At 38.3% G+C, this 25,531-nt stretch overlaps 1 protein-coding gene across 1 annotated transcript in view; it reads left to right on the top strand.

Moving 5' to 3' along the window:
• Galnt1 (polypeptide N-acetylgalactosaminyltransferase 1) overlaps positions 1-25,531 on the top strand; it is a 74,397-nt gene that overhangs the window by 11,149 nt on the left and 37,717 nt on the right. The window contains exons 2-4 of the mRNA XM_057788829.1: positions 15,619-15,673; positions 20,715-20,956; positions 22,043-22,217. Of these exons, the coding sequence (XP_057644812.1) occupies positions 20,818-20,956; positions 22,043-22,217 (314 nt within the window). The 5' untranslated portion in view covers positions 15,619-15,673; positions 20,715-20,817. The remainder of the gene's footprint in view (positions 1-15,618; positions 15,674-20,714; positions 20,957-22,042; positions 22,218-25,531) is intronic.

Below are 25,531 nucleotides of genomic sequence, written 5' to 3'. Positions count from 1 at the left end.
AAGACAATGGGGTAAATGGAAAATTGTCATGTACCTTATGCTCAAAGTTGGTGACTGAGCATAAAGAGTGAACTTGACTGTGCTTACTGAGAGCAGGAGAGGATTTCATTTGCTAGAGAAGCCAGAAGAAAAAAACTGAGTCAGGGTGTTGCTCTTTAGTAAGGAGGGCCTTGAATTTGTGATCCTCCTGCCTCAGCCTACAAGGTCAGGATTACAAGCTTCTAATGCTGTACTTGACTCAGAGGTCAGTTTTTGTTTTTCAAGTGTGATGCCCTACGTTTTAAATATTCATAATTTAATCTCAAATCTTGGGGTGAGAGGGAGGGAAGGTATAGTTCTGCACAGGTTAACAGTCTGAAAGTTGCCCCAAGGAAAAGACTTGGTGTGGTCAGTTGGTTATTGTGAAAGGGAGAGTAATTTGTGGATCTAGGAAGGTAAAGGGATTTAACTATATTCTTGAAAGTCATTATTCTGAAACTAATGGAAACCAGGTCCTTTTAGTTTTGCTGGTTTTTAAAATTATCATTGTGTCTAGAACCTTGTAAGTATACAAATTTATGGAGTCACAGTGTTTGAATGTCAATGAAAAGGACTAGCCGTATAATCTGAGTTTAGAAGGACATAAAAAATGAGTCCCTTTATTAAAAAAAAACTGTTAAGTTTCAAGACGATAACAACAGATTGTTAAACCAAATGCAAAATTCCTTCTAAGGTGGAACCCTACCTACGTGGCTGTATATTTTATGGGTCTATAAAGTTTGTCCCAGAAGGAAATTTTAGAATTCATTTAGTACAGGAACCTCCTTTTATAGAAGAGATGTGTAGTATTATGCATAGCTAGATGTTGATGATTATTACTGTATAGTAGACTTACACATTAAAATATGCCTTTAGATGTTTTGCCACCTTTCAGTATGTAGGCATCCTGAGAGCATAATTACCTGCATATGTGTGTTTTGCTTGCACCTGAGTGTGAGTGCATATGTGTACCTGAAAATATGGAGTTTTACATCTTCAGTGAGGCAGTGTCTCTCAGTTGAACCCAGAGCTCACCGTTAAGACTAGTCTAGCCAGCCAGTTTTCTGGAGTCCCCTGTAATTGCTATTAGTTTCCCATAGTGAGTGTAGAAATGACAAGTGGGTGAAATAAGTAATTCTAGAGAAATTTATACTAAGATATTTCTTAGTTCTCTAACAAATTTTTGATGTTTGTTTTTGTCATGGGATTAGGAGTATATACATAGTTCAGTAGTAGAGAAAGACTTTGGGTCCAGTATCTAATGTCTAAATAAACAATTTTTTTCCATAATTACTGCCTGCCCTGCTGATAAATGTGCTGGTTTCTGTCTTATTTCCTTGCAAATTCTGAGAGGTCAGAATTTATTGGCCATGCATACGTGAGAACTGTCTGTTTACTTCACCGAAATTCACAGAATGAAGATCAGCAAAAGGCCCTTGTAGCAGTGGTGATGGTATCTCTCATGGTGTCAGAGGATGGTGTCTGTGTGTGTGACACATACCCTGTTGTCTGTAGGACACATGGGAGAATAGCCAGCTAGCATGTATGCTGTTGAACACCTGCTGCATACATTCCTGTTAATAGGGGTTTTTCTATTTTTTTTTTTTTTTAGTTAAGTTAATTTTGGCAGTAAGTAGTTTTTTTTTTCTTCTGCTAAATCACTTTAAACTTAGGTAACACTAGTTGTGACTACTGATAGAAATACATTGAAGCAGCTAGATGATTAAGTATTATTCATAGTTTTATCACTTTAAAATGTGAATGTTGACCCTCTTAATAGTTACTTTGGCATACTCAATTTTGTTTTATTAGTTGTGTTAATTTGTAGACAGTATTGCAAATTGGACCCTGTCTTTCAACATTATAGGCTCAGGTGGATACAGTGGATAAACAACTTAACAAAATATCTAGAAAAGTATGAGTAAAAAATTGACAAGTGGGTGAAATAAGTAATTCTAGAGAAATTTATACTACAATATTTCCCAGTTCTCTAACAAAATTTTGATGTTTGTTTTTGTCATGGGGTTAAGGGTATAGTTCATTAGTAGAGAAAGACTTTGGGTCTAGTATCTAACATCTAAATAAACAGTTTTTCCATAGTTACTGCCTGCCCTGCTGATAAATATGGTGGCTTGTTTCTTATTTTCTTGTAAGTTCTGAGAGGTCAGAATTTATATGCGTACTTGAGAGCTGTCTGTTTAGAGATTCTCAGAATGAAGAGCAGCAAAAGGCCTTTGTAGCAGTGGTATGAATAAACAAACTATTGTTAGCTAGTGAAAATGGGGTAAAGCAGCTTCTGTCTACAGAACTGCTGTACATAGAGATAGTGTACTTTGTTGGAAATAAGAGCCAGTGGTTAAGGAATATGGTTTCCTTTTACCATTGTACTTACTGTGTGCAGTTGCCTGCTGGAATGCTAAATACAACTTTTAATTCTTGGCTGTCATTAGTAAAAATTCTTCTTCCTTTAAATACCGACCCGGGGAACTCAGACTCTTGATGTGCATACCTATTATTTCCACTGCTTGACGTAGACACAGTACTGGAGTATTCTTGGTTATACTTGTGTTTACTAGGTGACTTTGAAAAAGTACACAGTATTTTACAGATGAAAATGACAGGTAATCTGACAGTCATTTATGGACTCTAATGTGTAAGTTCAGGGTTAGATCACTGGTGGTAGATGACTAAGACTTAGTCTAACCTGTCAAAGATTAGAGGTAAGAAAACTTTAATTCTTTTACCTTAGTCATTTGTCTGATAGTGATTAAACACTTAATGCTTTAAGCCAGTCACTGTGGTCTGCACTTCAAAGTCAAAAACGCCTTCCAGGAATTCAGTCAAAAGGGTAAAGTTGACACATAGAAATTACCACTGCATGTTAGCATTGATGAAATGAAGTTGCTGTGGAGAGGCAGAGAGTAGGGTGAGTCCCAGCAGCATGTCAGCCGCTGTAGCACTAAAGCTACATTATAAGCAGAGGTTGTTGTCATCGTCATCTTTTTCTTCTACTTCTACTTTTTTTTTCCTTCGAGACAGGGTTTCTCCTGCCTGCCCTCCGCTTCCTGAGTGCTAGAATTAAAGGTGTGTGCCACCACTGCCTGGCACAGAGGTTCTTTCAGATGGAGGAAATAACAAATAAATATGTAGTTGGCTTTTTCTTTTGACTGTCAGCCAGCTCCCAAATAAAGACATGGAGACTTATTATTAATTATGAGTTCTTGGCCTTAGCTTAGGCTTGTCCCCACTAGCTCTTTTAATTTAATTTAACTTGTTTCTATTCACCTGTGCTTTGCCTCAAGGCATTTCCCCTTCCTTCCTTCCTCCTTCCTTCCTTCCTCCTTCCATCCTTCCTCCCTCCCTAACTTCCATCCTTCCTCCCTCCCTCCTTCCTTCCTTTCTCCTCCCTCCCTCCCTCCCTCCCTCCCTCCCTCCCTCCCTCCCTCCCTCCCTCCCTCCCTCCCTCCCTCCTCCCATGTCTGTCTGGCCCCTGGCATTCCCCTCCCCAGTCTAAATTCCTCCTTCTACTTACCCTGCTCAGAATTCCCACCTACACCTCCTCCTTGGCTATTAGCAGTTCAGCTCTTTATTAGACCAAACAGGTATCTTAGGCAGGCAAAATAAAACAGCAGCACATCTTTACACAATTAAACAAATGCAACACACCTTTACATAGTTAAACAAATACTCCACAACAGCGAAGATAGAGAAAAAAAAAAGAAAGTATGAGCTATTTGGGTACCAGGAGTGGTTAGATGTGAGCCAAGAGCTGGGCAGTTCAAAGACCTTCATCTAAGCCTTCGTGTGTTTGGTTCCTTCCCCCCCATCTCCTCAGTACACTCCTTCAGAGAAACCTTTCACACACAGTGAAATAACTGCACAGTTACTTGCTGACATGCTAGCTTAGGACATTATTTGTGGAATGCTCTTTCTTAGCTGTCACTTTTTTATTCTCAACTTTGGACTGCAGTTTCATGAGACTGAAATGAGACTGGTCCTATAAGGAAACTGTCCGTCCTGTATTTTTGCAAATGTCCTGGGGAGTGGAGGAGAAGGAGTCGTTCCTTTGTCTTCATTACTTGCCTAAATTGTAGTTGACTGGTGTAGGAGGTCCTTTTGTTTGTGTGTTGCTTTCATTGGTTAATGAATAAATTAACCTAGTTGATAGGGCAGAACTTAGGTAGGCAGGGAAGACAGAGCTGAATGCTGGGAGGAAGAGAGGCGGAATAGAGAGAGACACCATGGAGCCACCAGAGATAGACATGTTGAATCTTTTCCAGTAAGCCACTGCCACGTGGCAATGTGCAGATTAATAGAAATGGGTTAAATTAATGTAAGAGTTAGCCAATAAGAAGCTAGAGCAGTGTTTTAATTAGTACAGTTTCTGTGTGGTTATTTCAGGGCTAAATTAGCCAGGTGGCCAGGATGAACAAGCAGCCTGTCCTTGTTACAGTTGACAACTTCCAGGGTAGGAATATGAGGGTCAGGGAGACATTCAAGCATACTGTTGGAATTTTGTCCCCTGTACCATGCTTTAATTTACTGTTTAATTTCATGGTTTTTATTGTACCATAACTTTGGAATATTAATATTAATGTTTTGTCAGTTATTTCCTTTTAAGTAAGTGATTATTGGTTTGTTTTCACAGGAAAAAAATTTGACCCTATTACCAAGCAGGTTAATTTTATTTCTGAAGTTTACTTTTCTACTTTTGTATATCAGTAAGAAATTTTACTGTAATTTTCAACAAGCTTATAGAATTACTTGTAAATTAAATAGCAAACATTTTCTCTCTCTCTCTCTCTCTCTCTCTCTCTCTCTCTCTCGATTTAGAGTCTTAACTGTGTAACCTTGGCTGATACGGAACTTGGAACTTGCTAAGTAGACCATACCGGCCTTGAACTCAAAAATCTTCCTGCCTCTTTCTCCTGGGTGCTGTAATTAAAGATGTGTGGTACCATGCCCAGCTTTAAAAAAGATTTATTTTTAATTATGGGACAGGGATATGTGCACACATGTGGGAGAGGCCAGCAGAGGCCAGATGCCTCAGATCCTCTGGAGCTGGAGTTTCTTGCAGTTGTGAGCAGCCTGATGTTTAGTGCTGGGGACTGAAACCCAGTCCTCTCCAACTTTACCCTCAGAGCCCCTCTCCAGCCCCTTCACAGGTGTTTAGAAGGCAGCTTACTCTGTGCACATCTGAGAGTTTATAAAAGTGAGGAAGTGAGGGAAACCAAACTATTGGAACAGGGAATTCTCATGGTGTGGAAGATGGCAGCACCATGTGGGCACTGAGAATCAAACCTAAGTTCTCAGGAAAAGCAGTCAGCGCTCTTAACTGCTGAGCTCTCTCCAGTCCCTGGAGTTCCCCTCCCTGCTTTTAAGGTTTAATTTAATAGCTTTATATTTTATTGCTATACAGAGAAAAAGGAAGCCTGATTTTTAAAGAGTTAATAAGCACATCCTCATAAAAGACATAATGAGAAAATTGGACAGGTTGCCTTCCAAGATGAGGGTTACCCTTCAAAGCAACTGACTAATAGTGGCCTAATTAAAATCTAACTAACTTAAGAAGTACGAAATGTATCTCTGTTCATTTAACCATTGTTTCAGTAAATATTAAGAACTTTGATCCTGTTATATATTTTATTATTATTTTAAAATTTCATTTACTTTAAATTTTTGAATAGGAAGCATCTTAACTTTTTGAGTAGCATATTTAGGTGTGCCCTGGTTTCTTTGAAGTGGATGGAGTCAGGCAGTTTTAGCATCTCTGTGGGCCACCCCCCTCTATCTCACACCAAGAGGAAATTAGTTATAGTTCTTACAATCTTGTGTTTTATTTAAAAATTTAGTAATATGTTAGAGGGAAGTGTTTTAATAGTAGCTGCTGTGTTTAGGATCATAGGTCCCCACAGTATCAGCTGTGTGTATGTGCGCGCACACATATACTCCTAGGGATTGAACCCAGAGGCTCACACATAGTATTCAGACTTTCTACCATTGTGACTACAGCCTCAACACAAATACTTGAGATCTTTTTCTTGTTTGACCACTTGACTTTTAATTTCTTCCTATTCTTATTACCTTCTATAGTATAATTTGACTGTGCTTATTGATTGTGTTGTTCTACTTTTATGCAGTGTCAGCACTTCAAACATATTGATATTTCTTTAGTTTACGGATGTGTGTTAAGTCCCTAGAAGTGTATTTGGCACACACTTATTAAATGAACCAGTTTCCTTTGGCTTTAAGTAGTGTTGGTAATTTCTTTTGGGGATACTAGGTGAGCTAGCTATTCAAAGCTTAGAGATGTTTTTGGTTTTGGCAGTGTGGCAAATGTGAAATTAAAAAAAAAATTTTGGACGAAGACATATATTATAAAACATTAAAAATACTGGACTAGAGAGATGACACAGGGGTTAATCGCACTGGTCGCCTTCCCAGAGGACCTGAGCTTCATTGTCAGCACCCACATGGCAGCTTACAACTTTTGTAACTCTAGTCCCAGGGAATCTGATGGTATTCTGACATACATTCAGGAAAAATATTCACATATATAAAAATAAATCCAAATTTTAAAAAAATTGGGGTATTTGAGATACTTTTTAAAAGTTCATTGTTGAGCTGACATGCAAAGAGTGTTGGAGGGGAAACCATGACCTCAGAGAAATAAGCCTGTCTGTCTCCCTTGCTCCTCTGCTGATGTTCTGTAGGGCTAGAGAAACGTTTACAGAGTACCCATGGAGGGCTGAACAGTCCAAGGACTGAGCAAGGTGAGAAGATACAGGAGCCTTTGTGTATAGCTGGAATTACTTTAAGGATCAATGAATAAACTAGGAAGAGATGCAAACCTGTTCTAGGGCACAGGGATTAGAAGTGAAGGGTGGGGAAAGGAATGTTTGTTACTTTTCTTGTTCCTGTATCCACACTACTGACAGAAGGAACTTGAGGGAGGATTGCTTGGCTCACAGTTCAATCTGTTACAGTGGGGAAGGCATGGCAACTATGAAAGAAAGATCATGCGACTTAGTTTTTTTAATGATGAGTGACCAGAAAGCTGAGTACTTGGACAGGCACTAGAAGCAGATACAACTTTCGGGACCTGTCCCAGATTCCCACTTGTGCTAGATAGGCCGCAAGATCTCAGGTTCCACACGCTAAAGCTGGAGACCACGTGTTCAAGCACAGGAGCTAGTGGGGGACATTTCAGACTCAAACCAAAACAGGTTGTTTGTCTTGTCTTCTGTTCACTGGGAAGGTGACATGGAGAGAAATTGAGAAATTATTGCTATAAGTCCACTCCAACTGGATTTGGAGTCGGAGTTCATAGAATTATGTGAATGGTACAAAAGAACCAAACCAAAATTTTAGTGGAAAGTGGTCTCAGGTTGTTAGGACTATGAACCAGTAAAGCAAACCCCTTGCTCATTCCTTTTCCCCTTTTATTTTTTCTCTCTCATTTCCTTATTCTGTTTTCCTAAGACTTCACCTCTCTTCCTTTTTCCTCAACAGTGTCACAGTCTGGCCTTGAACTCCCTTATAGCCAAGGCTAAACATTGAACACTTGATCTTCTGTCTCTTCCCACACCTACTAGGATTACAGGCATGCTCAAGATAGACCCTTTCTTCAAGAATGCAGAAATATAGACTTAGGTATGGACTTAGAAAGTAGAAACACGAACTCACAATCTAAAAAGTTTTAAAAAAAACCTTGAAGTCGGCGATTTAATCAGCAGAGCAATGAAAAATATAATCAAATACTCCAAAGTTATAGATATGCTGTTCAGATATAACACATAAAATAAAAATTTAAAAATAATGTACTTTTTTCTTGAGGCAGGGTTTCTCTGTAGATCAGACTGCCCCTAATTGAGTGCTGGGATTAAAAGTGTGTGCTGCCATGGCCCATAAATATATATTTTTAAAAAGATGTATTTATGTGTATGTGTGTGGTGGTTTGAAAGAATGGTCCCTATAGACTCATGTGTTTGAATGTCTGATTTCCAGTTAGTAGAATTGTTGGGAAGGAGGTGTGTCACTGGGGGGCTCTCTGCTGTCTGTCTCTCACCTACTGCACCAGCACTGTACCTGCTTGACTGCTGCTATTGTCTCCGCCGTGGTGATAATAGACTAGCCCTCTGAAACTAGGAGTGAGCCCCAGTTATAAGGAAGCATTTGGTCTTTATACTGGCTAGTTTTATGTCAACTTAACACAGGGAATAGTCATCAGAGATGAGGGAACATCAATTGAGAAAATGCCTCCATAACACCAGGCTGTCAAAATTAGTTAGATTACCTGCATTCAGTAAGGTGTAAGGAAAAAAAATTTAGTAGACAAATTTGGTTTTACATTTTAAAAGTCTACTACTAATGTAATTATCCATACAAGCAGTTTAAATGTGTTTCCCTTGCTTTTGGTACCTAGATTGAGCCCAGAACCTTATACTAGGCAGTGCTCTGCCACTTAGCTTTAAGATACAGAAAGTTAATTTATTAAATCTTTTATGGTTAAGAAAAAAAAAACTATTCAACTTAGAGTAGAAAGAATATTTTTTGATATGATAAAAGATAATTATCTTAATTACTTTTCTACTGTGTGACAAAGCACCAAGACCAATGCAACTTACAGAAGAAAGAGTTTATTGGGAGCATAGCAGCTGGCAGATATGGTGCTGATGCAGTAACTGAGAATTTGCATCCTTATCTGCAAGTTGGACAGAGGCAGAGAGAACTAATGGCATGGGCATTTGAAACCTCAAAGCCCACCCCTGGTGACACACCTCCTCCAGCAAGGCCACACCTCTTAATCCTTCGCAAACAGTCCCACTAACTGGGAACCAATTTTCAAATACATGAGTCTATGAGAGCCGTTTCACTGAAGCCACCACAGACCTCTATGAAAGGCCTCCAGCAATTATCATACTTGATAGCAAGACATTCATAGTATTCTCTTAGATGTCAGCAGCCTAGCAGCCATAACTGTCCTTCATCTCCAGCATTGCATTACATCTCTCCTGAAGACCCTGGGCAAGAGAAGTCACCAGGCTGAAAGAAATAACCAAGCCATCATCTTTTAGAGTCAATAGGAATACTTCCATGGAAAATTCAAGAATCTACACAGAAGTTTTTCAGATTTGTAATAGTTTATTAACTTCTTTTATATAAAATTAACTACAGTAAAGTCAGTTTTGTTACTCTAAATAGCAACATACAATAAAAATATAGTTAATATCAGAATAGTGAAAAAATCTTCCTAATTATTTAAGAAGGAATGTGTGTCTTTGGATTGTGTTATGTCAGCTTTTCATGCTGTAATAAGTAAGGTAAGCTGGCTTTAAGAGAGCAGAGACTTATGTTGATTCATGATTTCAGAGGTCTCAGTCCACCCAGAGTTGATTGTCTTTACTGGGGCATGTGGAAGCAGAGCTGGAAATGTGTGATACAGCTGGGAAATAAAAAGAGACATAGGAAGGGACCTTAGTCCCAGTACCCCTTGAAAGGCACCCTCCCTCTATGACTACTGCCTCCAACTAGACCCCCTTCTTAAAAGGTTCCACCACTTCCTATTAGCAAAACTGACTCTTGTGATCAAGATTTGCAGTGTGGGTCATTATGACAATATTTAAGATCCAAATGATAGCAGGCAGGCAGGGCAAAATTTTAAGAAAAGTTATATAAGTAAACCAAAAGACATCATAGTCATTCTAAAGATATTTTTGGAATATAATCATAGAGGAGGAAAAAGACTAATTTATTGTGAAAGTGCCAATTAAACCATCATTAATGTATAAATTGTAGTTTTAGAAAAATGAATATTTTAGAAAATGATTTGTTTATCCTTGTAGAACCAACAAGTTAATTTAAAATATATTTGGAAGCAAAAAGTCAAGATTGGCCAAAATATTTTAGAAGTTAAGTGCTTACTGTATGAGATTTTAAGACTTAGTATAAGACCTGGATATGTAGCTCAGTATCAATTCTGTTTTAATATATGTGAAGCTCTGAGTTTGGTTCTGCTCCCTAGTATTGCCAGAAAAAACAAAGTGGGGGAGGGTTTAAAACCTTTATAATTGGGATACTACAGTATTTGGCACAGGTAAACAGAAAGCAAAGGAGGAGATGAAAGTATAAAACAGAATTTACTTAACTCCTGATATATGAAAGATTTAGTCTTACATTATATATGAATGGAATAATCTTTAAATAGTATTTATACTGTTTATCTACATGAAAAAATGGTTTCCTTTTTTTCTTTTTTGTTGAGGCAGGTTCTTTAGTCTAGGTCAACCTTGGACAGATAATACAGGCATAATAACACTACCATGTCTTGTGTGTGTGTGTGTGTGTGTGTGTGTGTGTGTGTATGTGTATATACATATTAAAATTCTACTTGCATTGAAGATTTAATTGTGAAAGACAAAACTGAAGATTTCAGATTCAAATATTAGAAATTTTACCCCATTTTTCTTAACAGTTTTTTATTTTAATTAAAATTTATATTATTTCCTTCTGTCTTAGTTGGGTTTTTTTTAAATATTTATTTATTATGTATACAATATTCTGTCTATGTGTATGCCTGCAGGCCAGAAGAAGACACCAGACCCCATTACAGATGGTTGTAAGCCACCATGTGGGTGCTGGGAATTGAACTCAGGACCTTTGGAAGAGCAGGCAATGCTCTTAACCTCTGAGCCATCTCTCCAGCCCCTTAGTTGGGGTTTTTATTGCTGTGATAAGATACTATAACCATAAACAACTTTGGGGGCAAAAGGCTTATTTCAGTTTAACAATTTGCAAGTCATATTTCATTATGAGGGAAGTTTGGGCAGGAACCTAGAGGCAGGAATTGAAGGAAGCAAAGCAATGGAGGAACACTGCTTTCTGGCTTGATCTTCCTGACTTGCTCAGCCTGCATTTATACCATTAGGACCACCTGCCTAAGGGTGCCATCATCAGGGCCATCCACTTCACTCATTAATCAAAACAGTGTCCTACAGAGACTTGCCTGCAGGCAGTCTGGATCCTGGAGGCTTTTTCTTTTTTTTTTTTTTCAGATGACCCTTGCTTGTGTCAGATTAACCAAATTCAACTAGGACATCCCTCTTCCCTTCTTTCTTCTCTCCAGCACCTCACTTGGTTCCCTCTTACTGCCTCTCAAATCCATAGCTGCTTTTTTGTTCTCTCTCTTCCCCCCCCGCCACACACATACACATATACACATGTGTATATATATGCACATACATATACATGCACATATATTCACACAACATATACATGGATACATAATATGCATTATATACATGTTCAAACACACAAATATAGAAATATAACCTACAGAGTCTATTTAGTGTTGCTTGCATGTGTATGATTTCAGGGCCGACCACTTGATATTGTATCAATTAGCAGCCTCATCCTTCTGGATGACTAATTTCCCCTCTTAGCAATCAGTGTTGTCTTGGGAGTGGGGCCTCATAAGATTTTCTCCTTCTGTCTTAACATGTCTCATGATACTGTTAGTGTTCAGGTCCTGTTTAGATCGCTGTGTTGTTGAAATATTGTTAATGTAGCCTCCCTTTCATTCTAGGAGACACAGTCTCACATGCTGGCCCTCTGATTCTTAGAATATTCCTTCTGCCATGTTCCCCAAGCCATAGGTGCAGGAATTGTGTTGTAAATGTATCAGCTGGGGCTGGACACCCATGATCGATTGTACTCTGTTTTGACAGGTTGTAGTTTCTGAAGTGGTCTGTTGCAAAGAGGAGTTTCTTTGATTGGTGTGTGTGTGAGAGCTACACCTACCTGAGGGTATCAGGGTGGGTATTTAGAATGCAGTTAGGAGTTATGTTGGTTTAGTAAAATAACAGTTTAAGGTTCTCTTCTAAATCCTCACTAGCCTCGGGCATGTTTCCAGGCATGATTTCTCTCCCATTGAACAGGCCTTAAGCCCTATTGGACAGCTGTTGGTTACAACCTAGATGTGAGAGCCACTTTTGGCATCTTCAGGGGTATCTTGCAGTGCTGGTCATTGTACTTTAATATCAGAAATACATATACATATAACAAGATTGACTTTAAATTTATATCAATAAACCAAGATTTATACCAAATTATTCATATCTATATCCTCTCCCCCTTTAAATGTAAAAGAACATTTATAAGCAATATTTGGGAACATGGGCACAGTTTTTTCTCTCCAAACTTCTTCCTTTTGTATAGGGGCACTGTTAATCAGGTCTTTTATGGTGTAACCTGTGTGCCAGGTTCATCTCAGTCGGCAGTTGAGTGAAGTAATTTTTTGAAGGTGTTCACAGCAACCTTTCAGGAGGGTGTGGTCCATCATACCATATTGGGATAGAAGCAATCCACAGGGTCTCATCCTCTGTGAAAACAAAAGAAGAACATTTCCAAAACATCATAACCTTAGATCCAAATTTTGAAGTCAAGGTATTTTCAGATCATTGTTCTTGTTTCATCTGAAGATCGTAACTCTTCCTGGGCAAATTAGTGTAGCATAGCTTGCACTTTGGTGCCTACACATTTCTATACTTTTACTGAAAGGACCTTGTGGGGTCTTTATGCTTCTGATTTTTGTCTCATGAAGGCCACATGCCAAGTACATGGCATTTCATTAAATGTCACACCTTATCTTTTAATGGCCATGCTTTTTCTTTTTATTATCTTAATCGTGATAACATTTGTTTTAATTGTGCTCTGAGGATGTCTCCTCAGCAGAGACAAAGGAGTCGGGGTGGGTAGTAAAGAAGTCTAAAGAAAGACTGCAAACCAAGAGAATTCTTTTTTAGTTTTTACCCTGACTGTTCTAAACATAATTAAAGATAGTTGAAACATCAAGTACATTGTGGCTGAAAAAGAGATTGATTGGTGATGTTGGTAGGACATTAGAGTAGTGATTTCATCAAGAAGCCATTTCACTGATATGAAGCCACACCAGAATGTAAAGACCACTTGCACAGAGGAGAGCAGATAATTGGAGGGAAATAAGGCATAATTATGGAGTAAGATTGGTAGTTTGGCAAAAATACAGAAGAAACCCTTCTAAACTTTGAGAATTCCAAGACTAGAAAATAGTGTTAGCTTCTGATCCGGGGAAGTTCCTGTTGGATTCTTTATGTCCCAGAAACTGCTCCCCAGAATGATAATGTTCAGTGCTGTTTTTTAGTGTCTAGGTTTTTGGCTAGGGGAAATCTAACATACACTCTTTCCTAATGTTTAGGCATTTGTATTGAAGTGATAAAAGTGATAGATGTTACCCTGGGTATTACTTTTTAGTTGCCTTAGAATGTAGCCAAGAATTCCTGTTTGCCATATATCTTTGAACTATGAGCTCCTAAATCTGTTTTCTGTTGACAGACATTTATACATTTACCTGCTTCTTTTTAAGCTCAGTTTATGCAAATATATCTTTACTTTTTTCCTATCATATACTTTTGCCTTTTCTGTTTCATAAAACAAATTGATATTTCTCCTCACCAGTTTTTTCTTCCTTTTATTCCCTTCCTTATAATCTGTATCTACTCATACTTTTTTTTTTTCTTTCTTTCTGTTTTTGGTTTTTCAAAACAGAGTTTCTCTGTGTAACAGCTCTGGCTTCCCTGGAACTCCTTTGTAGACCACGTTGGCCTCAAACTCAAAGGGATCCACCTGCCTCTAACTTCGAGTGCTGGGATTAAAGGCGTGCTCCGCCACCACCCAGCATCTTCTCATACTTTTGAAACATTTTGCAAAGATGTAAAATCAATTTGTAAATTGTGACATGCTCCACCATCCTACCATGTCTGAAGATAAGATTTGTTAGGGCAGGATCTGTTAACCCATTTTATGTTCCTACCACAGAACTATTGAAAAAAATGAATCATAAATAAAAGCAATGTATTGTCTTAGTTTTGAAGACTAGGAAGTTCAGTATCAAAGGAATCAGCATCTGGTGAGGACTTTCTTGCTATGTTATAACATGGTGGAGGGACACAAGTATGCAAGGCAGGCAGGTGAATCTGTGAGTTTGAGGCCAGCCTGGTCTGTATAGTGAATTCCAGGCCAACTAAGGCTACATAGTGAGACCCCATCTCAAAAAAACAAAATCAAAAAAGTAAATGTGTATTTCTGTTGACATCTCTCTCTCCTTTCTTTAATAAAAGACACTAATACCATCATGGGAGTCCCTATTCCCATTGCCTCATTTATCCCTGCTTGTAACATACAGTCTTTGGGAAGAACACAATCACACTATACCTGAGACTGAACTTTTTCATGTTTTATTTTTCTCTGTTAACTGTGTCTTGTATATAATTGACAGTTTAACATACTGGGAATATGCGATTTTCAGTTGATTAGCTGAAGCCATGCACAGGGTTTCACACAAAGGTGGACCAAATATCCCATGATACATACACCTTAGAACCTAGATTTGTAGTAGGCTTTGCTGCTGGGTTTATGTAAGTAACAGTTTTGTGCTCAGACAGTAATGAAACTACATCATGACAAGTTTCTCAGAACACACCCTTGTTAAATGATACATGACTATAATATCATTTCTAAGATGGGAATGTTACACCAGATTCTAGTTTGTAGTCATTAAATTTATGTTGAAATTCTGCTGCTAGACAGATCCTCTATTTACACTTTCATTTTTTCTTCACAGGATGTATTCTGATCTGAATCAATGATTGTAGCTTGAAAGGTGTTATTAGGGGATTTTTGATGTAGGAGCACAGTGAGAGTTTTATCATCTCACAAGGAGGTTCATATGAAGGAAGGAGATTTCTAGGTTGGTCTGGCTTCATGATACCATGTCCAAATGCTTTCCACAGATTCAGTTTGCCATTCTCAGCACCATAAAGTCTTTTCCTTATGGCTTCAAGATAGCTTCAGGACTTGAAGTATGTGTTGATTCAGAGTATCTAGAGGTAGAAAGAAATATTTCTCCTTTGTCATCTTTTTTCCCCAGTACTTTCTGACAGATTTCCCTACAGGTCCCATTGATCATGCTTTAGTCTTGTGCTTTGGCAAGGTAAATAGAGTGGCTGTGGTTGGCATGGTCCAATCAGGAATAGGTGGCCTAGTAGAGAATTATCATTAGAATTCCACTGGAGTCTAATATGGTGAAAATTTTGGGTATGAAATAAGGAGTAAACAGTATCCACTGCAGATGCTCTCTACCTGTCTTTGGCCTTCTCATTTTAAAAGTTGATGCCATCATAGTTTTCTAAGAGAAGAAAAGATAATTTGTTCTATTTCCATTGAATTTGCTGTTAGTTCTCAGTAACATACTATATATATATACACACACGTACATACATACACATACATACACTATACACATGTATATATGTATATGTGTGTGTGTGTGTGTGTGTGTGTATATATATATATATATATATATATATATATATACATATATTAGACATTAACTGGAGTGGCTATGCTCCAGGTACTTTACTCAGAGAAGTAGCTGAATAATTAATGACCCTTGTATTCAAGTGGGTGGCTAGCCTAAGTCAGGTGTATAGGATAGTGGAGGAAAGGGAACAGGAAAGAGTTACTTTGAAATTTACTGATTTTAGGAAATTTATTTTTCAACAGATGATGTGAAACATGTGGATTTGTGATATGAATTCATTTGAAAAGCCTCTTTGGGGTAAGTTGATAAAACTGCAAATCAGTGACTTCAAGGTTGCACTTCTCCATGGATTTTAAAATATGTGTTGAATTTTATGTCTTATATACGTGCATTGGAAGATTTTTGTTGCTGCTGCTACTGTTTTTTTGTTTGCTTGTTGTGGTTTTTCTTTGAAACAGTCCTGGCTGCCCTAGAACTCACTCTGTAGACCAGGCTGGCCTCAAACTCACAGAGATATTCGCCTGCCTCTACCTCCCTGAGTGCTGGGATTAAAGGCTTGTGCCACCACGGCCCGGCTTGTTTGTTTTTGTTTTAGACAGAATTTCCCTCTGTAGCCCTGGCTAGCCTCAAACTCACAGAGCTCTATTTGCATCTGCTCCTCCCTCACCTTCAAGCTGGTGTTAAAGGCATGTGCCAACATGCTTAGCCGTAGAAGGGTTTTGTACTAAGTTCTTACTTTAATAAGAAAGTATTGAGAAATAGCAGTTTGTAGTCCCAGCACTGCTATACTAGTACATGTATAGTTATTTCTCATTAGCAAATCAGTTTGAAGACTAAGTGAGGACCAGGTTCAGAAAAGAAGTCTTTAGGTAGAACTGAACTTACCCCTAATCTTCTCTAGTGACTGAGAACTAATTCACAGTACCAGTGTGAAGATACTGGAGCAGTTTGTCTGTGACCTTCTCTTTGCAGCATTTCAGATGTTCATTTTCATTGCATCCATGTATATGTAAAAGAATCCTGATGGTTTCCTCTAAGAAAGCACCTTTAGAAATACCATTTATTTACTGAGTGTGTATTATTGCAGTGGAACTATATAAGAAGAGGCTGTGCAGGTTTTGTTTGTCACAAATAAAGTAAACTGACCCTGCTAAGACCACATAACAAGTAAGTGTTAGAACTGAAACTTGAGTTTAAACATTTGGTTTAGTAAGCATTTCCTTTTGTTTTAATATGGGGCTCCTTAGACTGCTCCCAGATCTTCTAATTGGCCTGGAGGACTCAAATGGCTTCAGTATAGGAATACTAGCAACAGAGATACATCGCAGCAAAAGGACACATTTGAAATCTGGAGGAAACCAGGAGTAAGCTTGTAAGCATTCTTTCCCTGAGGCACAGCAGGGTGTGATTAGTTTCTCCAACAGTCGTGACAACACATGAAATATTTGTAATGGATTAAATAAATATGCTGCAGATCCCCAAGTGGCTGCGACGAGATGGACAGATAGGCACGCCACTCAGAGTGAGGTTGGATATTTATTAAGTGGGTTATCGAAGGGAAGAGGAAGAAGGAGAACAGAGAGAGGGGCAAAAAGAGAGAAAGAGAGAGGGAGAGAGGAGGAGAAGAGAGAAGGGAGAGACGGCTCATGCCCTAGGTTTTTTACTGGGTTGGGCATGTAAAGATACCTTATATCTAGCACATACCAAAATTTCAAAATCACAGAAGGAAGAAGGGGATGTTTAACGTAAACCAGATTGTACAGTTAAGGCACAGTAGGGCACACTTCTTATTTAGAGGAAGTTTTATATCACTGTAGAGAACTGTTTATAACTCAAATTCCCTGATTTGAGGTAAGGGCCAACCTTGCTACGCTTTTCTAAGGATAACAATTTTAGGCCTGCTTTATTAACTTCATCCCTATACATTGATTTATTCATTTGAAGAAGTAGGAACTGTGACAAACCAAATTTTAATGTCACATGTTTTGAAGGTCTCAGTTGTTAATGATTTGTTTTTTGTTTTCATTTTTTTAAGTTAATTTAATATAATTTTTTAGATAGGGTTTTCTGTGTAGCCCTGACTTGTCCTGGAGCACAGTCTGTAGACCAACCTGGCCTCAAACTCAGAAATATGCCTGCATCTGTCTCTGAGTGCTGGTGCTTGTCTACTACTGATTTGTTAGGAAACTTGGCTAAGATTTATCATCAAAAGATAGTGCTGCAGACAACAATAAGACAAGCACTCAGGAGGCAGAGTCAGGTGAATCTCTGAGTTTGAGGCCAGCCTAGTCTACAAAGCAAGTTCCAGGACAGCTAGAGTTGTAACACAGAGAAACCCTATCTTGAAAAACCAAACCAAAACCAAAGGAATAGTGAAAAAGGTGACCAATCAAGGTGGCTTAGTGGGTTAAGGTAGTTGCTTCTAAGCCTGACAACCTGAGTTTAACTCTCTAGCCTAGGTCCTCAAAGATAACTTACTTTATGTTCTGAACGTAGAACCCTTCCACATAATAGAGAACTGACTCCAGGCGATTGTCCTTTGATCTCCATCATCCTCCCACATACACACACGTAGTAAAAGTGTAATATGTTTTTAATAGTTATAGTTGAGAAGACTTGTTTTACTATATGCCAAGAATAAGCTAGTTATTATAATTTAGATAGCTTTTTTAGATATGAAGAGACAGACTGGTCAATGGAGCCAAACATAGAGTCTCACAAACTTGATTTACAATACGGTGAGTATTGCATTCTTTTAGGAAAGCATGGCCTGTTGTTTAAGTAAGTGGAGACAATTTATCGTTTTGGGAGACAATGCATTAGCCCCTTACTTAAATAGGAAAGGTAAAATCTTTGACATAAAAACTTTCATTATTAGTAATGATTTCCAGGTATAAGTATTTCTTAAGACTTGGGAAATTTGAATGATAAAAGATATTCTTTTACTAAAAGTAAACTATGAACTAGAAACAAAAATACTCAACATTTCATGCCCCAGATAAACACATGAGCCAGTAAGCTCTGTTAAGGATTTCAGCAGTATTCTAGGTTATGATTGTTCTCCTGACATCTAAACTTGAGACAGTAACTCAGAGTGGTCACAGTAGTACTTTAGTTATCACCATAGTGATTTTTAAATTCTGAGTAGTGTTTCACTGTATAAATGTATAACTTGTATGCACATCCTTAGTTAGAAATCTAAAATGTTCTCAAATCTGGAACATTGAATGCAGATGAACACTTAAAAGATTTTAGATTTTGGAATATTTCAGATTTTGGATTGTGGAGCTAAACAAATTAAGTCTGTGCAAATATTGCAAAATCTGAAAAACTTAAATCTGGAGCAGTTCTTATCCTAAGTATTTTATATAAAGGATACTTCAAGATACTAAAAAGAAATTGGCACACAGGTTGTTTTGTAGACATGTTTTTCTTTTTCCTTAGTTGTCTAACTGTGAAAAGACATCATTTTTAGATATAAATGAACTGACAGTAATATATATTAGAGAAATGCTCATTAGAGTTTAAAGAATGGGTCTGGGGACGTAGCTCACTTGATAAAAGGCTTGCCTTGGATACATGAGATCCTATGTTTGATTCCTAGCTCCATATAAACCTATTAACTGTGGTGCATACCTATAATCCTAGCACTGTTAGCGGTAGGAAGAACAGAAATGTAAGGCCATCCTTGGCTACCTAGGAGTTTTAGGTTCTCTTGATCTACATGAGATCCTGTTTGCTTGTATTTTAAATCCCCTGTATTAGCAGTCAGGTTCTTTGCCAGGTAGTCTGTCTTCCCTGTGAAATCGCTCAAATATAAATGAGCATGCCTAGCTTTTGTGAGAGCCATTGTGCTGCGATACTGTGTTCTGTAATTCTTTCATGTTTTCCTGTAGTCATTAGTAACTACTCACTGCATGTAACACAATCAAATGTCGCATTGAATAGGCATGATTTTGAGGCAGAAAAAATCAGTAGTACCCTTGTTACTTCCCACCTTGCAGTCTAAGAGAATGTTGTTCTGATGAAAACATGTTAGAGATCAAAGTCCCTGGTGACGAAAACAGAAATAAATAATAATTCTTTTTGCTTACAAGTATCATTTAGTACTTCTTCAGGTAATTTTCTGGCTTTTGTCTAAGAACCTTGTAAAGAACTATCTACGTAGTTCATAGATGAACTCACCTGTTCTGAATTGTTCAGATAATCCATCTCTGCTGGCCACCCTTGTGTGAAACTGCTACATCGCCCATCTGCCTGCTTCTTAGGGCATCTGCTTATACCCTTTTCAGCATGGAACACATGTACAAGGTGTTTCCTCTGCTTACTTGATGGAACACATATGGTGTATTTCTCTCCTGTCAGCAGTGACAAGACCCAGGCCTTTGCCTTTGAGCCTTTGTATTAGCTACTCAGTGGCACTCTTCTCAGACTGCTCCTGAGCTCTTCAAGAGAAACATTCACTTGGTGTGGAAACAGTTTTAGTTAGAGTATCCCAAATTATTCCGGATTGTGAATGAGTTCTCAGTGATAGAAGAGTGTCATGGAATGGAGAAGAGTGGGAGATAGGAACTAAAAAACTGGCATCGTCAGAGTTAAGACTTGGTCTTAGGTCTTAGAATTCCTTCTCTCCCTGCAGTGTGTTCTGACAATGTTTTCTGGTGAGTGTGATTGAAGTTTCTACATAGCATTTGGTAGAAAAAGGAGGACAGGAATTAGACTGAAAAACTGTGCAGTACAGACTGTAGGGAAAACTGGATAGTCAGTTATTGAGGATCTGGTGTTAATAGTTCGGCTTTTGCCTTAGAATTCAGTAGAGCAGTTGAACAGAAAGGGAGTTAAGACCCTTGTTTGAGGGGCTGGAGAGATGGCTCAGAGGTTAAGAGCATTGCCTGCTCTTCCAAAGGTTCTGAGTTCAATTCCCAGCAACCACATGGTGGCTCACAACCATCTGTAATGGGGTCTGGTGCCCTCTTCTGGCCTGCAGGCATACACACAGACAGAATATTGTATACATAATAAATAAATAAATATTTAAAAAAAAAGATGCTTGTTTGAGAAGACTTGAAATAGTAGCTTACTGTTGTTTAAATTTACATATCTAGTTACAGGGGAATAAACACATTTTTACATAGTTATTAGCTATTTAGAGTTCTCTTTTATAAAGGCATTTTATATCCTTTGCTCATTTTTCAATTGGATACTGCTCTGTAAGAGTTACTATATAATAATAGAATTTCTTGTTAATGAAATTAATTCATATCTCTTAATATTTAATGTTAAATTAATCATGATCTATTTCCTTGAATTTAAGACAGCCTTTTTTTTTTCTTTATAGGGTATGACCATGATTTCTGATGAAACCAGATTGGAATAGTTTTCATGATATTTGTATATTTATATATATATATTTTAAAATTTTACATTTGACTTAAAGTGCCATGAGAAAATTTGCATATTGCAAGGTGGTTCTAGCCACCTCCTTGGTTTGGGTACTTTTGGATATGTTTCTGCTGCTGTACTTCAGTGAGTGCAACAAATGTGATCAGAAAAAGGAGAGAGGACTTCCTGCTGGGGATGGTGAGTAGAGTAGCCTTTTTACAACTGTTTGCTTAAGTATAGCGCTCATTTTTACTGATGAATAATAAAGTTCTATATTTTATGTTTATATTTAAATTTTATAGCTATATATTTAGATCTGTGAAAGTTAAAATTTTTTATAAAATATAAAATTTTATGTAAAAATAAGTTTATATATAGATTTAAATTTTGAGGTTAATTGTAATCCCTAAGTTCCTATGTTTTAATTATATTTCTAACAATGTTGTGGTTGGTTCTTTTAGCAGTTGTTCAGTTTAGGTTTTTTATTTAATATTAAATGTTAATTTTCTACAAATTATGTTACCAAACAATAGAGGGAATCTCAAAATCAGAATTGTACTGAAGATCTAATGCTATGATGCAAACCTATCTTACTATCTCGGGCAGTAGTTCTCAGCCTTCCTAATGCTGTGACGCTTTACACAGTTCCTCATGTTGCGGTGACGCCCAACTATACAACTACTTTTGTTGCTGCTTCATAACTGTAATTTTGCTACTGTTGTGAATCATAATATCTTTGTTTTCCAATGATCTTAAATGACCACTGTAAAAAGGTCATTTGATGACCCCACCCCCAAAAGGGTTGTGACCCACAGGCTGAGCCTAGTGCCTGAAGTCTTGGCATTTGTTAGGCTGAAAGAGGATCCTGTGTCATGATGAGGATTTTGGCTCATCTGCAGCAGTGCTATGCCCTCAAAGAATTTCAGACAAGTGTTAAGTCATCTAACAAGATTGGGACTTCGAATGAATAGGTGGTTGTGTCTAGAAGGGAATGGACTAGAAGAGAGACAAGGATAGTAAGGACTAGTTGGAGGTGTTCATGATGGTTTCAAAGAAAGAAAATTTTAAGTTGACCCTCTGCAAAACTATTTAGCATTCTAAAGCTGAGTGGTCTGTGTCATTTCCTCAAAGTGGGAAAACTGCCAGCACCTTGGAGGCGTGAACAGACTGGAGACTCCAGAAGAGACTCTGCTTGTTTAGCACAGTTTTTAACTTGGATGTTGTTAACAAAAGCATGAGGTAATTGTTATGAAATTGGTATCAGTTAAGCATATTTCTTATTAGTTCTAGAGCCAGTGCAGAAGCCTCATGAAGGTCCCGGAGAAATGGGGAAACCAGTCGTCATTCCTAAAGAGGATCAAGAAAAGATGAAAGAGATGTTTAAAATCAATCAGTTTAATTTAATGGCAAGTGAGATGATTGCACTCAACAGATCTTTACCAGATGTGAGGTTAGAGGGGTGAGTACATAGTGTGGTCCTAATCATATTTCAGTGCAAGGTTTGTCTACATTCCTAAGATATGCTTAGCGCTTACTTTTCTGTCAGTTACTGTTTAATTATACTTGAACTCTAAGTTCAGTGCTAATAAAGTAACATTTCAGTATGCTACTGCTCTACTGACTCAGGAACTAGGAAAATGATTACTTCTCTCAACAGATTAGTAGGGGAGTCTAAGCATTCATAAAAATAGACATATGTTCAACCTTTTACAAAAAGATTTTAGGTGCATGAAACTTGAAGCAGTGAAGTTTATAAGTCCTACACGTATAGCTTACTGAATTTTTATGTGTAAGTATGAAGCTGTGTAACATCATCCAAACGAAGACATAACCCCTGAAAATTCTCTTTATTTTCCTTTCCAATTACTTCCACCTCCAGAGACAACTTTTGTTTTACCCCTTGTAACCATAGAAGATATATCTTCTCCATTTTGGAAGAGAAGAAATTCTAGACCTCTGCTGCACAATACTGTGCCTGTAGACAGCAGTACCAAATTGCATGCATAAAAATTCTTTAAAAAGGAGCTGGAGAGATGTGGCTCAGGAGTTAAGAGAGTGTACTGCTCTTCAGAAGACCCAAATTTGACTCCATGCACCTACAGTGAGCAGCTCATTGTTCTGGTGGAAGTGTCACCTAAGATCCTGGCGCCCATATATCCAAAGAGTTTGGGATGATTAGGTGGAAGCCCTGCCTCCCTCTTTCTCTCCCCCCAGACCCTGCCCACTAAGAAAGCTGGCCAAATAGCAGCCCCTCCCCTCAGAAAGCCCACCAAGAGTTAGCCCCTTCCCAGGGCTTCTCAAGACCATGCCTACTGGCTATTTAAGACCTGGCCCATAGGTCTGCTGTGTGTGTCTTCCTTCCTGTTCTTTTCTTTGCCTTCCTGAGGGCCACCTGGAAGTGTTCTGCTTTGCATTACCTTGTTTGTTAAATCTTGATTTATTTATTTGGTCTGATTTGGCTTATTGCATCAATAGTGGAGGAATCCAGCAACCAGGGATCTAATACGTAACGTCCACAACCACTTATAATTTCAACTTCAGGGGATCTCATTCCTTCTTCTGGCCTTTGAGAGCACCTGTGCACACGCGCGCACGCGCACACACACACACTTCAAAATTACAAAAATAAATCTCAAAATAAAAATCTTTAAGAACGTAGATGTCGTGTACATCTTATAAGTAGGTATTATATAAGCATATTTAAAAATTTAGATCAAGACCTTTAATGCCTTTAATCCCAGCACTTGGTAGGTAGAGGCAGGCATATCTTTGGGTGCAAGGCCAGTCTGGTCTACATAGTGAATTCTGGGGATATGTACAAAGATCCCAAAACAAAAATAAAACACAAAAAATTTTAATCACATTGTTAGTTCCTACAAAAATATAACTGATACCAGAGAAAAGCAGAAACTGTAAAGTATAATTATTAAATCAATAAACTATTTAAGGCCTTTTACACAGACATACATAAATAATAACAAACTTCCATTCACACACAGCCTGTCACTGTATATACATCTAAGGAAAGCATAGCCAGTCCTTATTAGAAAAAGAAGGACCGTACCAGTCAGTGTGCATCATGAAATCAGTGGTGGAAATGAGATAAAGGTGTAATAAACAAGGAGTGTTAGCATAATCTCACTGACAGCATAGATATGGACTTACAAATGAAAAGTGAAGTGAATCTAGCAATATGTAGATTGTATATGTTCAGTTTTATACCAAGTTGGTATATTCCATACAGAAAGCTAAAGTTGCTGAAATTTGCTATAGTAACAGGAAAAGGATATGTTGATATGGTTATTTCATGAAATACAAAGAAAATATTTGATAAAATTTGTTGCTGTCAAGATATGCCTTAGGAACTTTAAAAGGAATTTTTTTTTTTTGGTTTTTCGAGACAGGGTTTCTCTGTGGTTTTGGAGCCTGTCCTAGAACTAGCTCTTGTAGACCAAGCTGGTCTCAAACTCACAGAGATCCGCCTGCCTCTGCCTCCCGAGTGCTGGGATTAAAGGCGTGCGCCACCACCGCCCGGCTGAAAGGAATTTTCTTAATCTGATGTGTAGGGCATCTAAACAGCACAGCACGAAAGTCCCTTAACGCAAGGACCGTGTTGAAAAGAGACTCTGGAAGGTCAGAAGCATGCACAGTGTGCGGCGCGCAACTCTGCCAGCAGAGAAGACGACCACAACAGGATTCTTCTTGGAACGTACTTTATTGGAGCGCAGAAGACTGAAGATAAGATGGAGGCGAAAAGACCCCCGAGCCCGACCGCGCGGGGAATATATACAGCGCCTGGTCCGCCTATGATGTGTCATTGCTTGATTGGCTCGGCCCACACTGATGCAATTGCGTGAGCAAGACGTGTGAGCAATTGATAGGTGGATTCAAACCACTCTTGGGCCGGTAGCGAGCGTGCGCAGAAGTTGTTTGCTACTAGGGACACTAGCAAATGGCGGCAACGGGCTTAGTGCCAGACCCTGTGAACATGACAGCTGACAGCTCCGAGGTGTGCAAAGCGCCTGGCGCACAGAGCGCCGTGGCGCGCTACATGGGAACATGACAGCTGACAGCGGAACATGACAGCTGACAGCGCCGTGGTGCGCAGAGCGCCTTGGCGCGCTACAACAGTGCTCATCATTGCTACTTCTGCTCCGTGTTATACTGGATATCTTGGCCAGGCGAGACAATAAGAATTTGAAAGATACTAAAAGATTTTATTTAAGCTGGGTGTGGTAAAAACTTGGAGGCTGAGGCAGGAGGATTGTGAGTTTGAGGAAAGCCTTGGGATATATAAGCCCTATCACAACCTTATTTTCAACCTTCCACCCCCAATGGATTATAGATAGAACATTATAATCCATAAGTGTTTAGTAAGGTTGATGGTTTGTAGGTCAGTATTTCTTTCATTTTGTTTTGTTTTTTGAGACAGGGTTTCTCTGAATAGCCCTGGCTGTCATGGAACTCACTCTGTAGACTAGGCTGGCCTCAGACTCACATAGATCCGTCTGCCTCTGCCTTCCAAGTGCTGGGACTAAACACATGTGCTACCATGCCTAGCACACTATTTCTAAGGAAAAGGTTTTTTAACATGTGTTAGTTCTTTTCAAGCTAGAAGATATTTTTAGATTATCTTTTTAGAATTACTAGAACTTATCAAGTGTACTATTGAGAGAAATTAAATGCCTAAATAAATGAAGAAAATACTCTGTTCATAATCAGTATTATGAAGATTTTGATTCTTTTGTTTGATAATTTAGTGTAGTTCTAGTC

This window comes from Chionomys nivalis, chromosome 14 (assembly GCF_950005125.1).
Source record: "Chionomys nivalis chromosome 14, mChiNiv1.1, whole genome shotgun sequence".
Classification (NCBI taxonomy): domain Eukaryota; kingdom Metazoa; phylum Chordata; class Mammalia; order Rodentia; family Cricetidae; genus Chionomys; species Chionomys nivalis.
The sequence above is the reverse complement of the archived record's forward strand: the minus strand, read 5'-3'. Positions and strand labels throughout refer to the sequence as shown.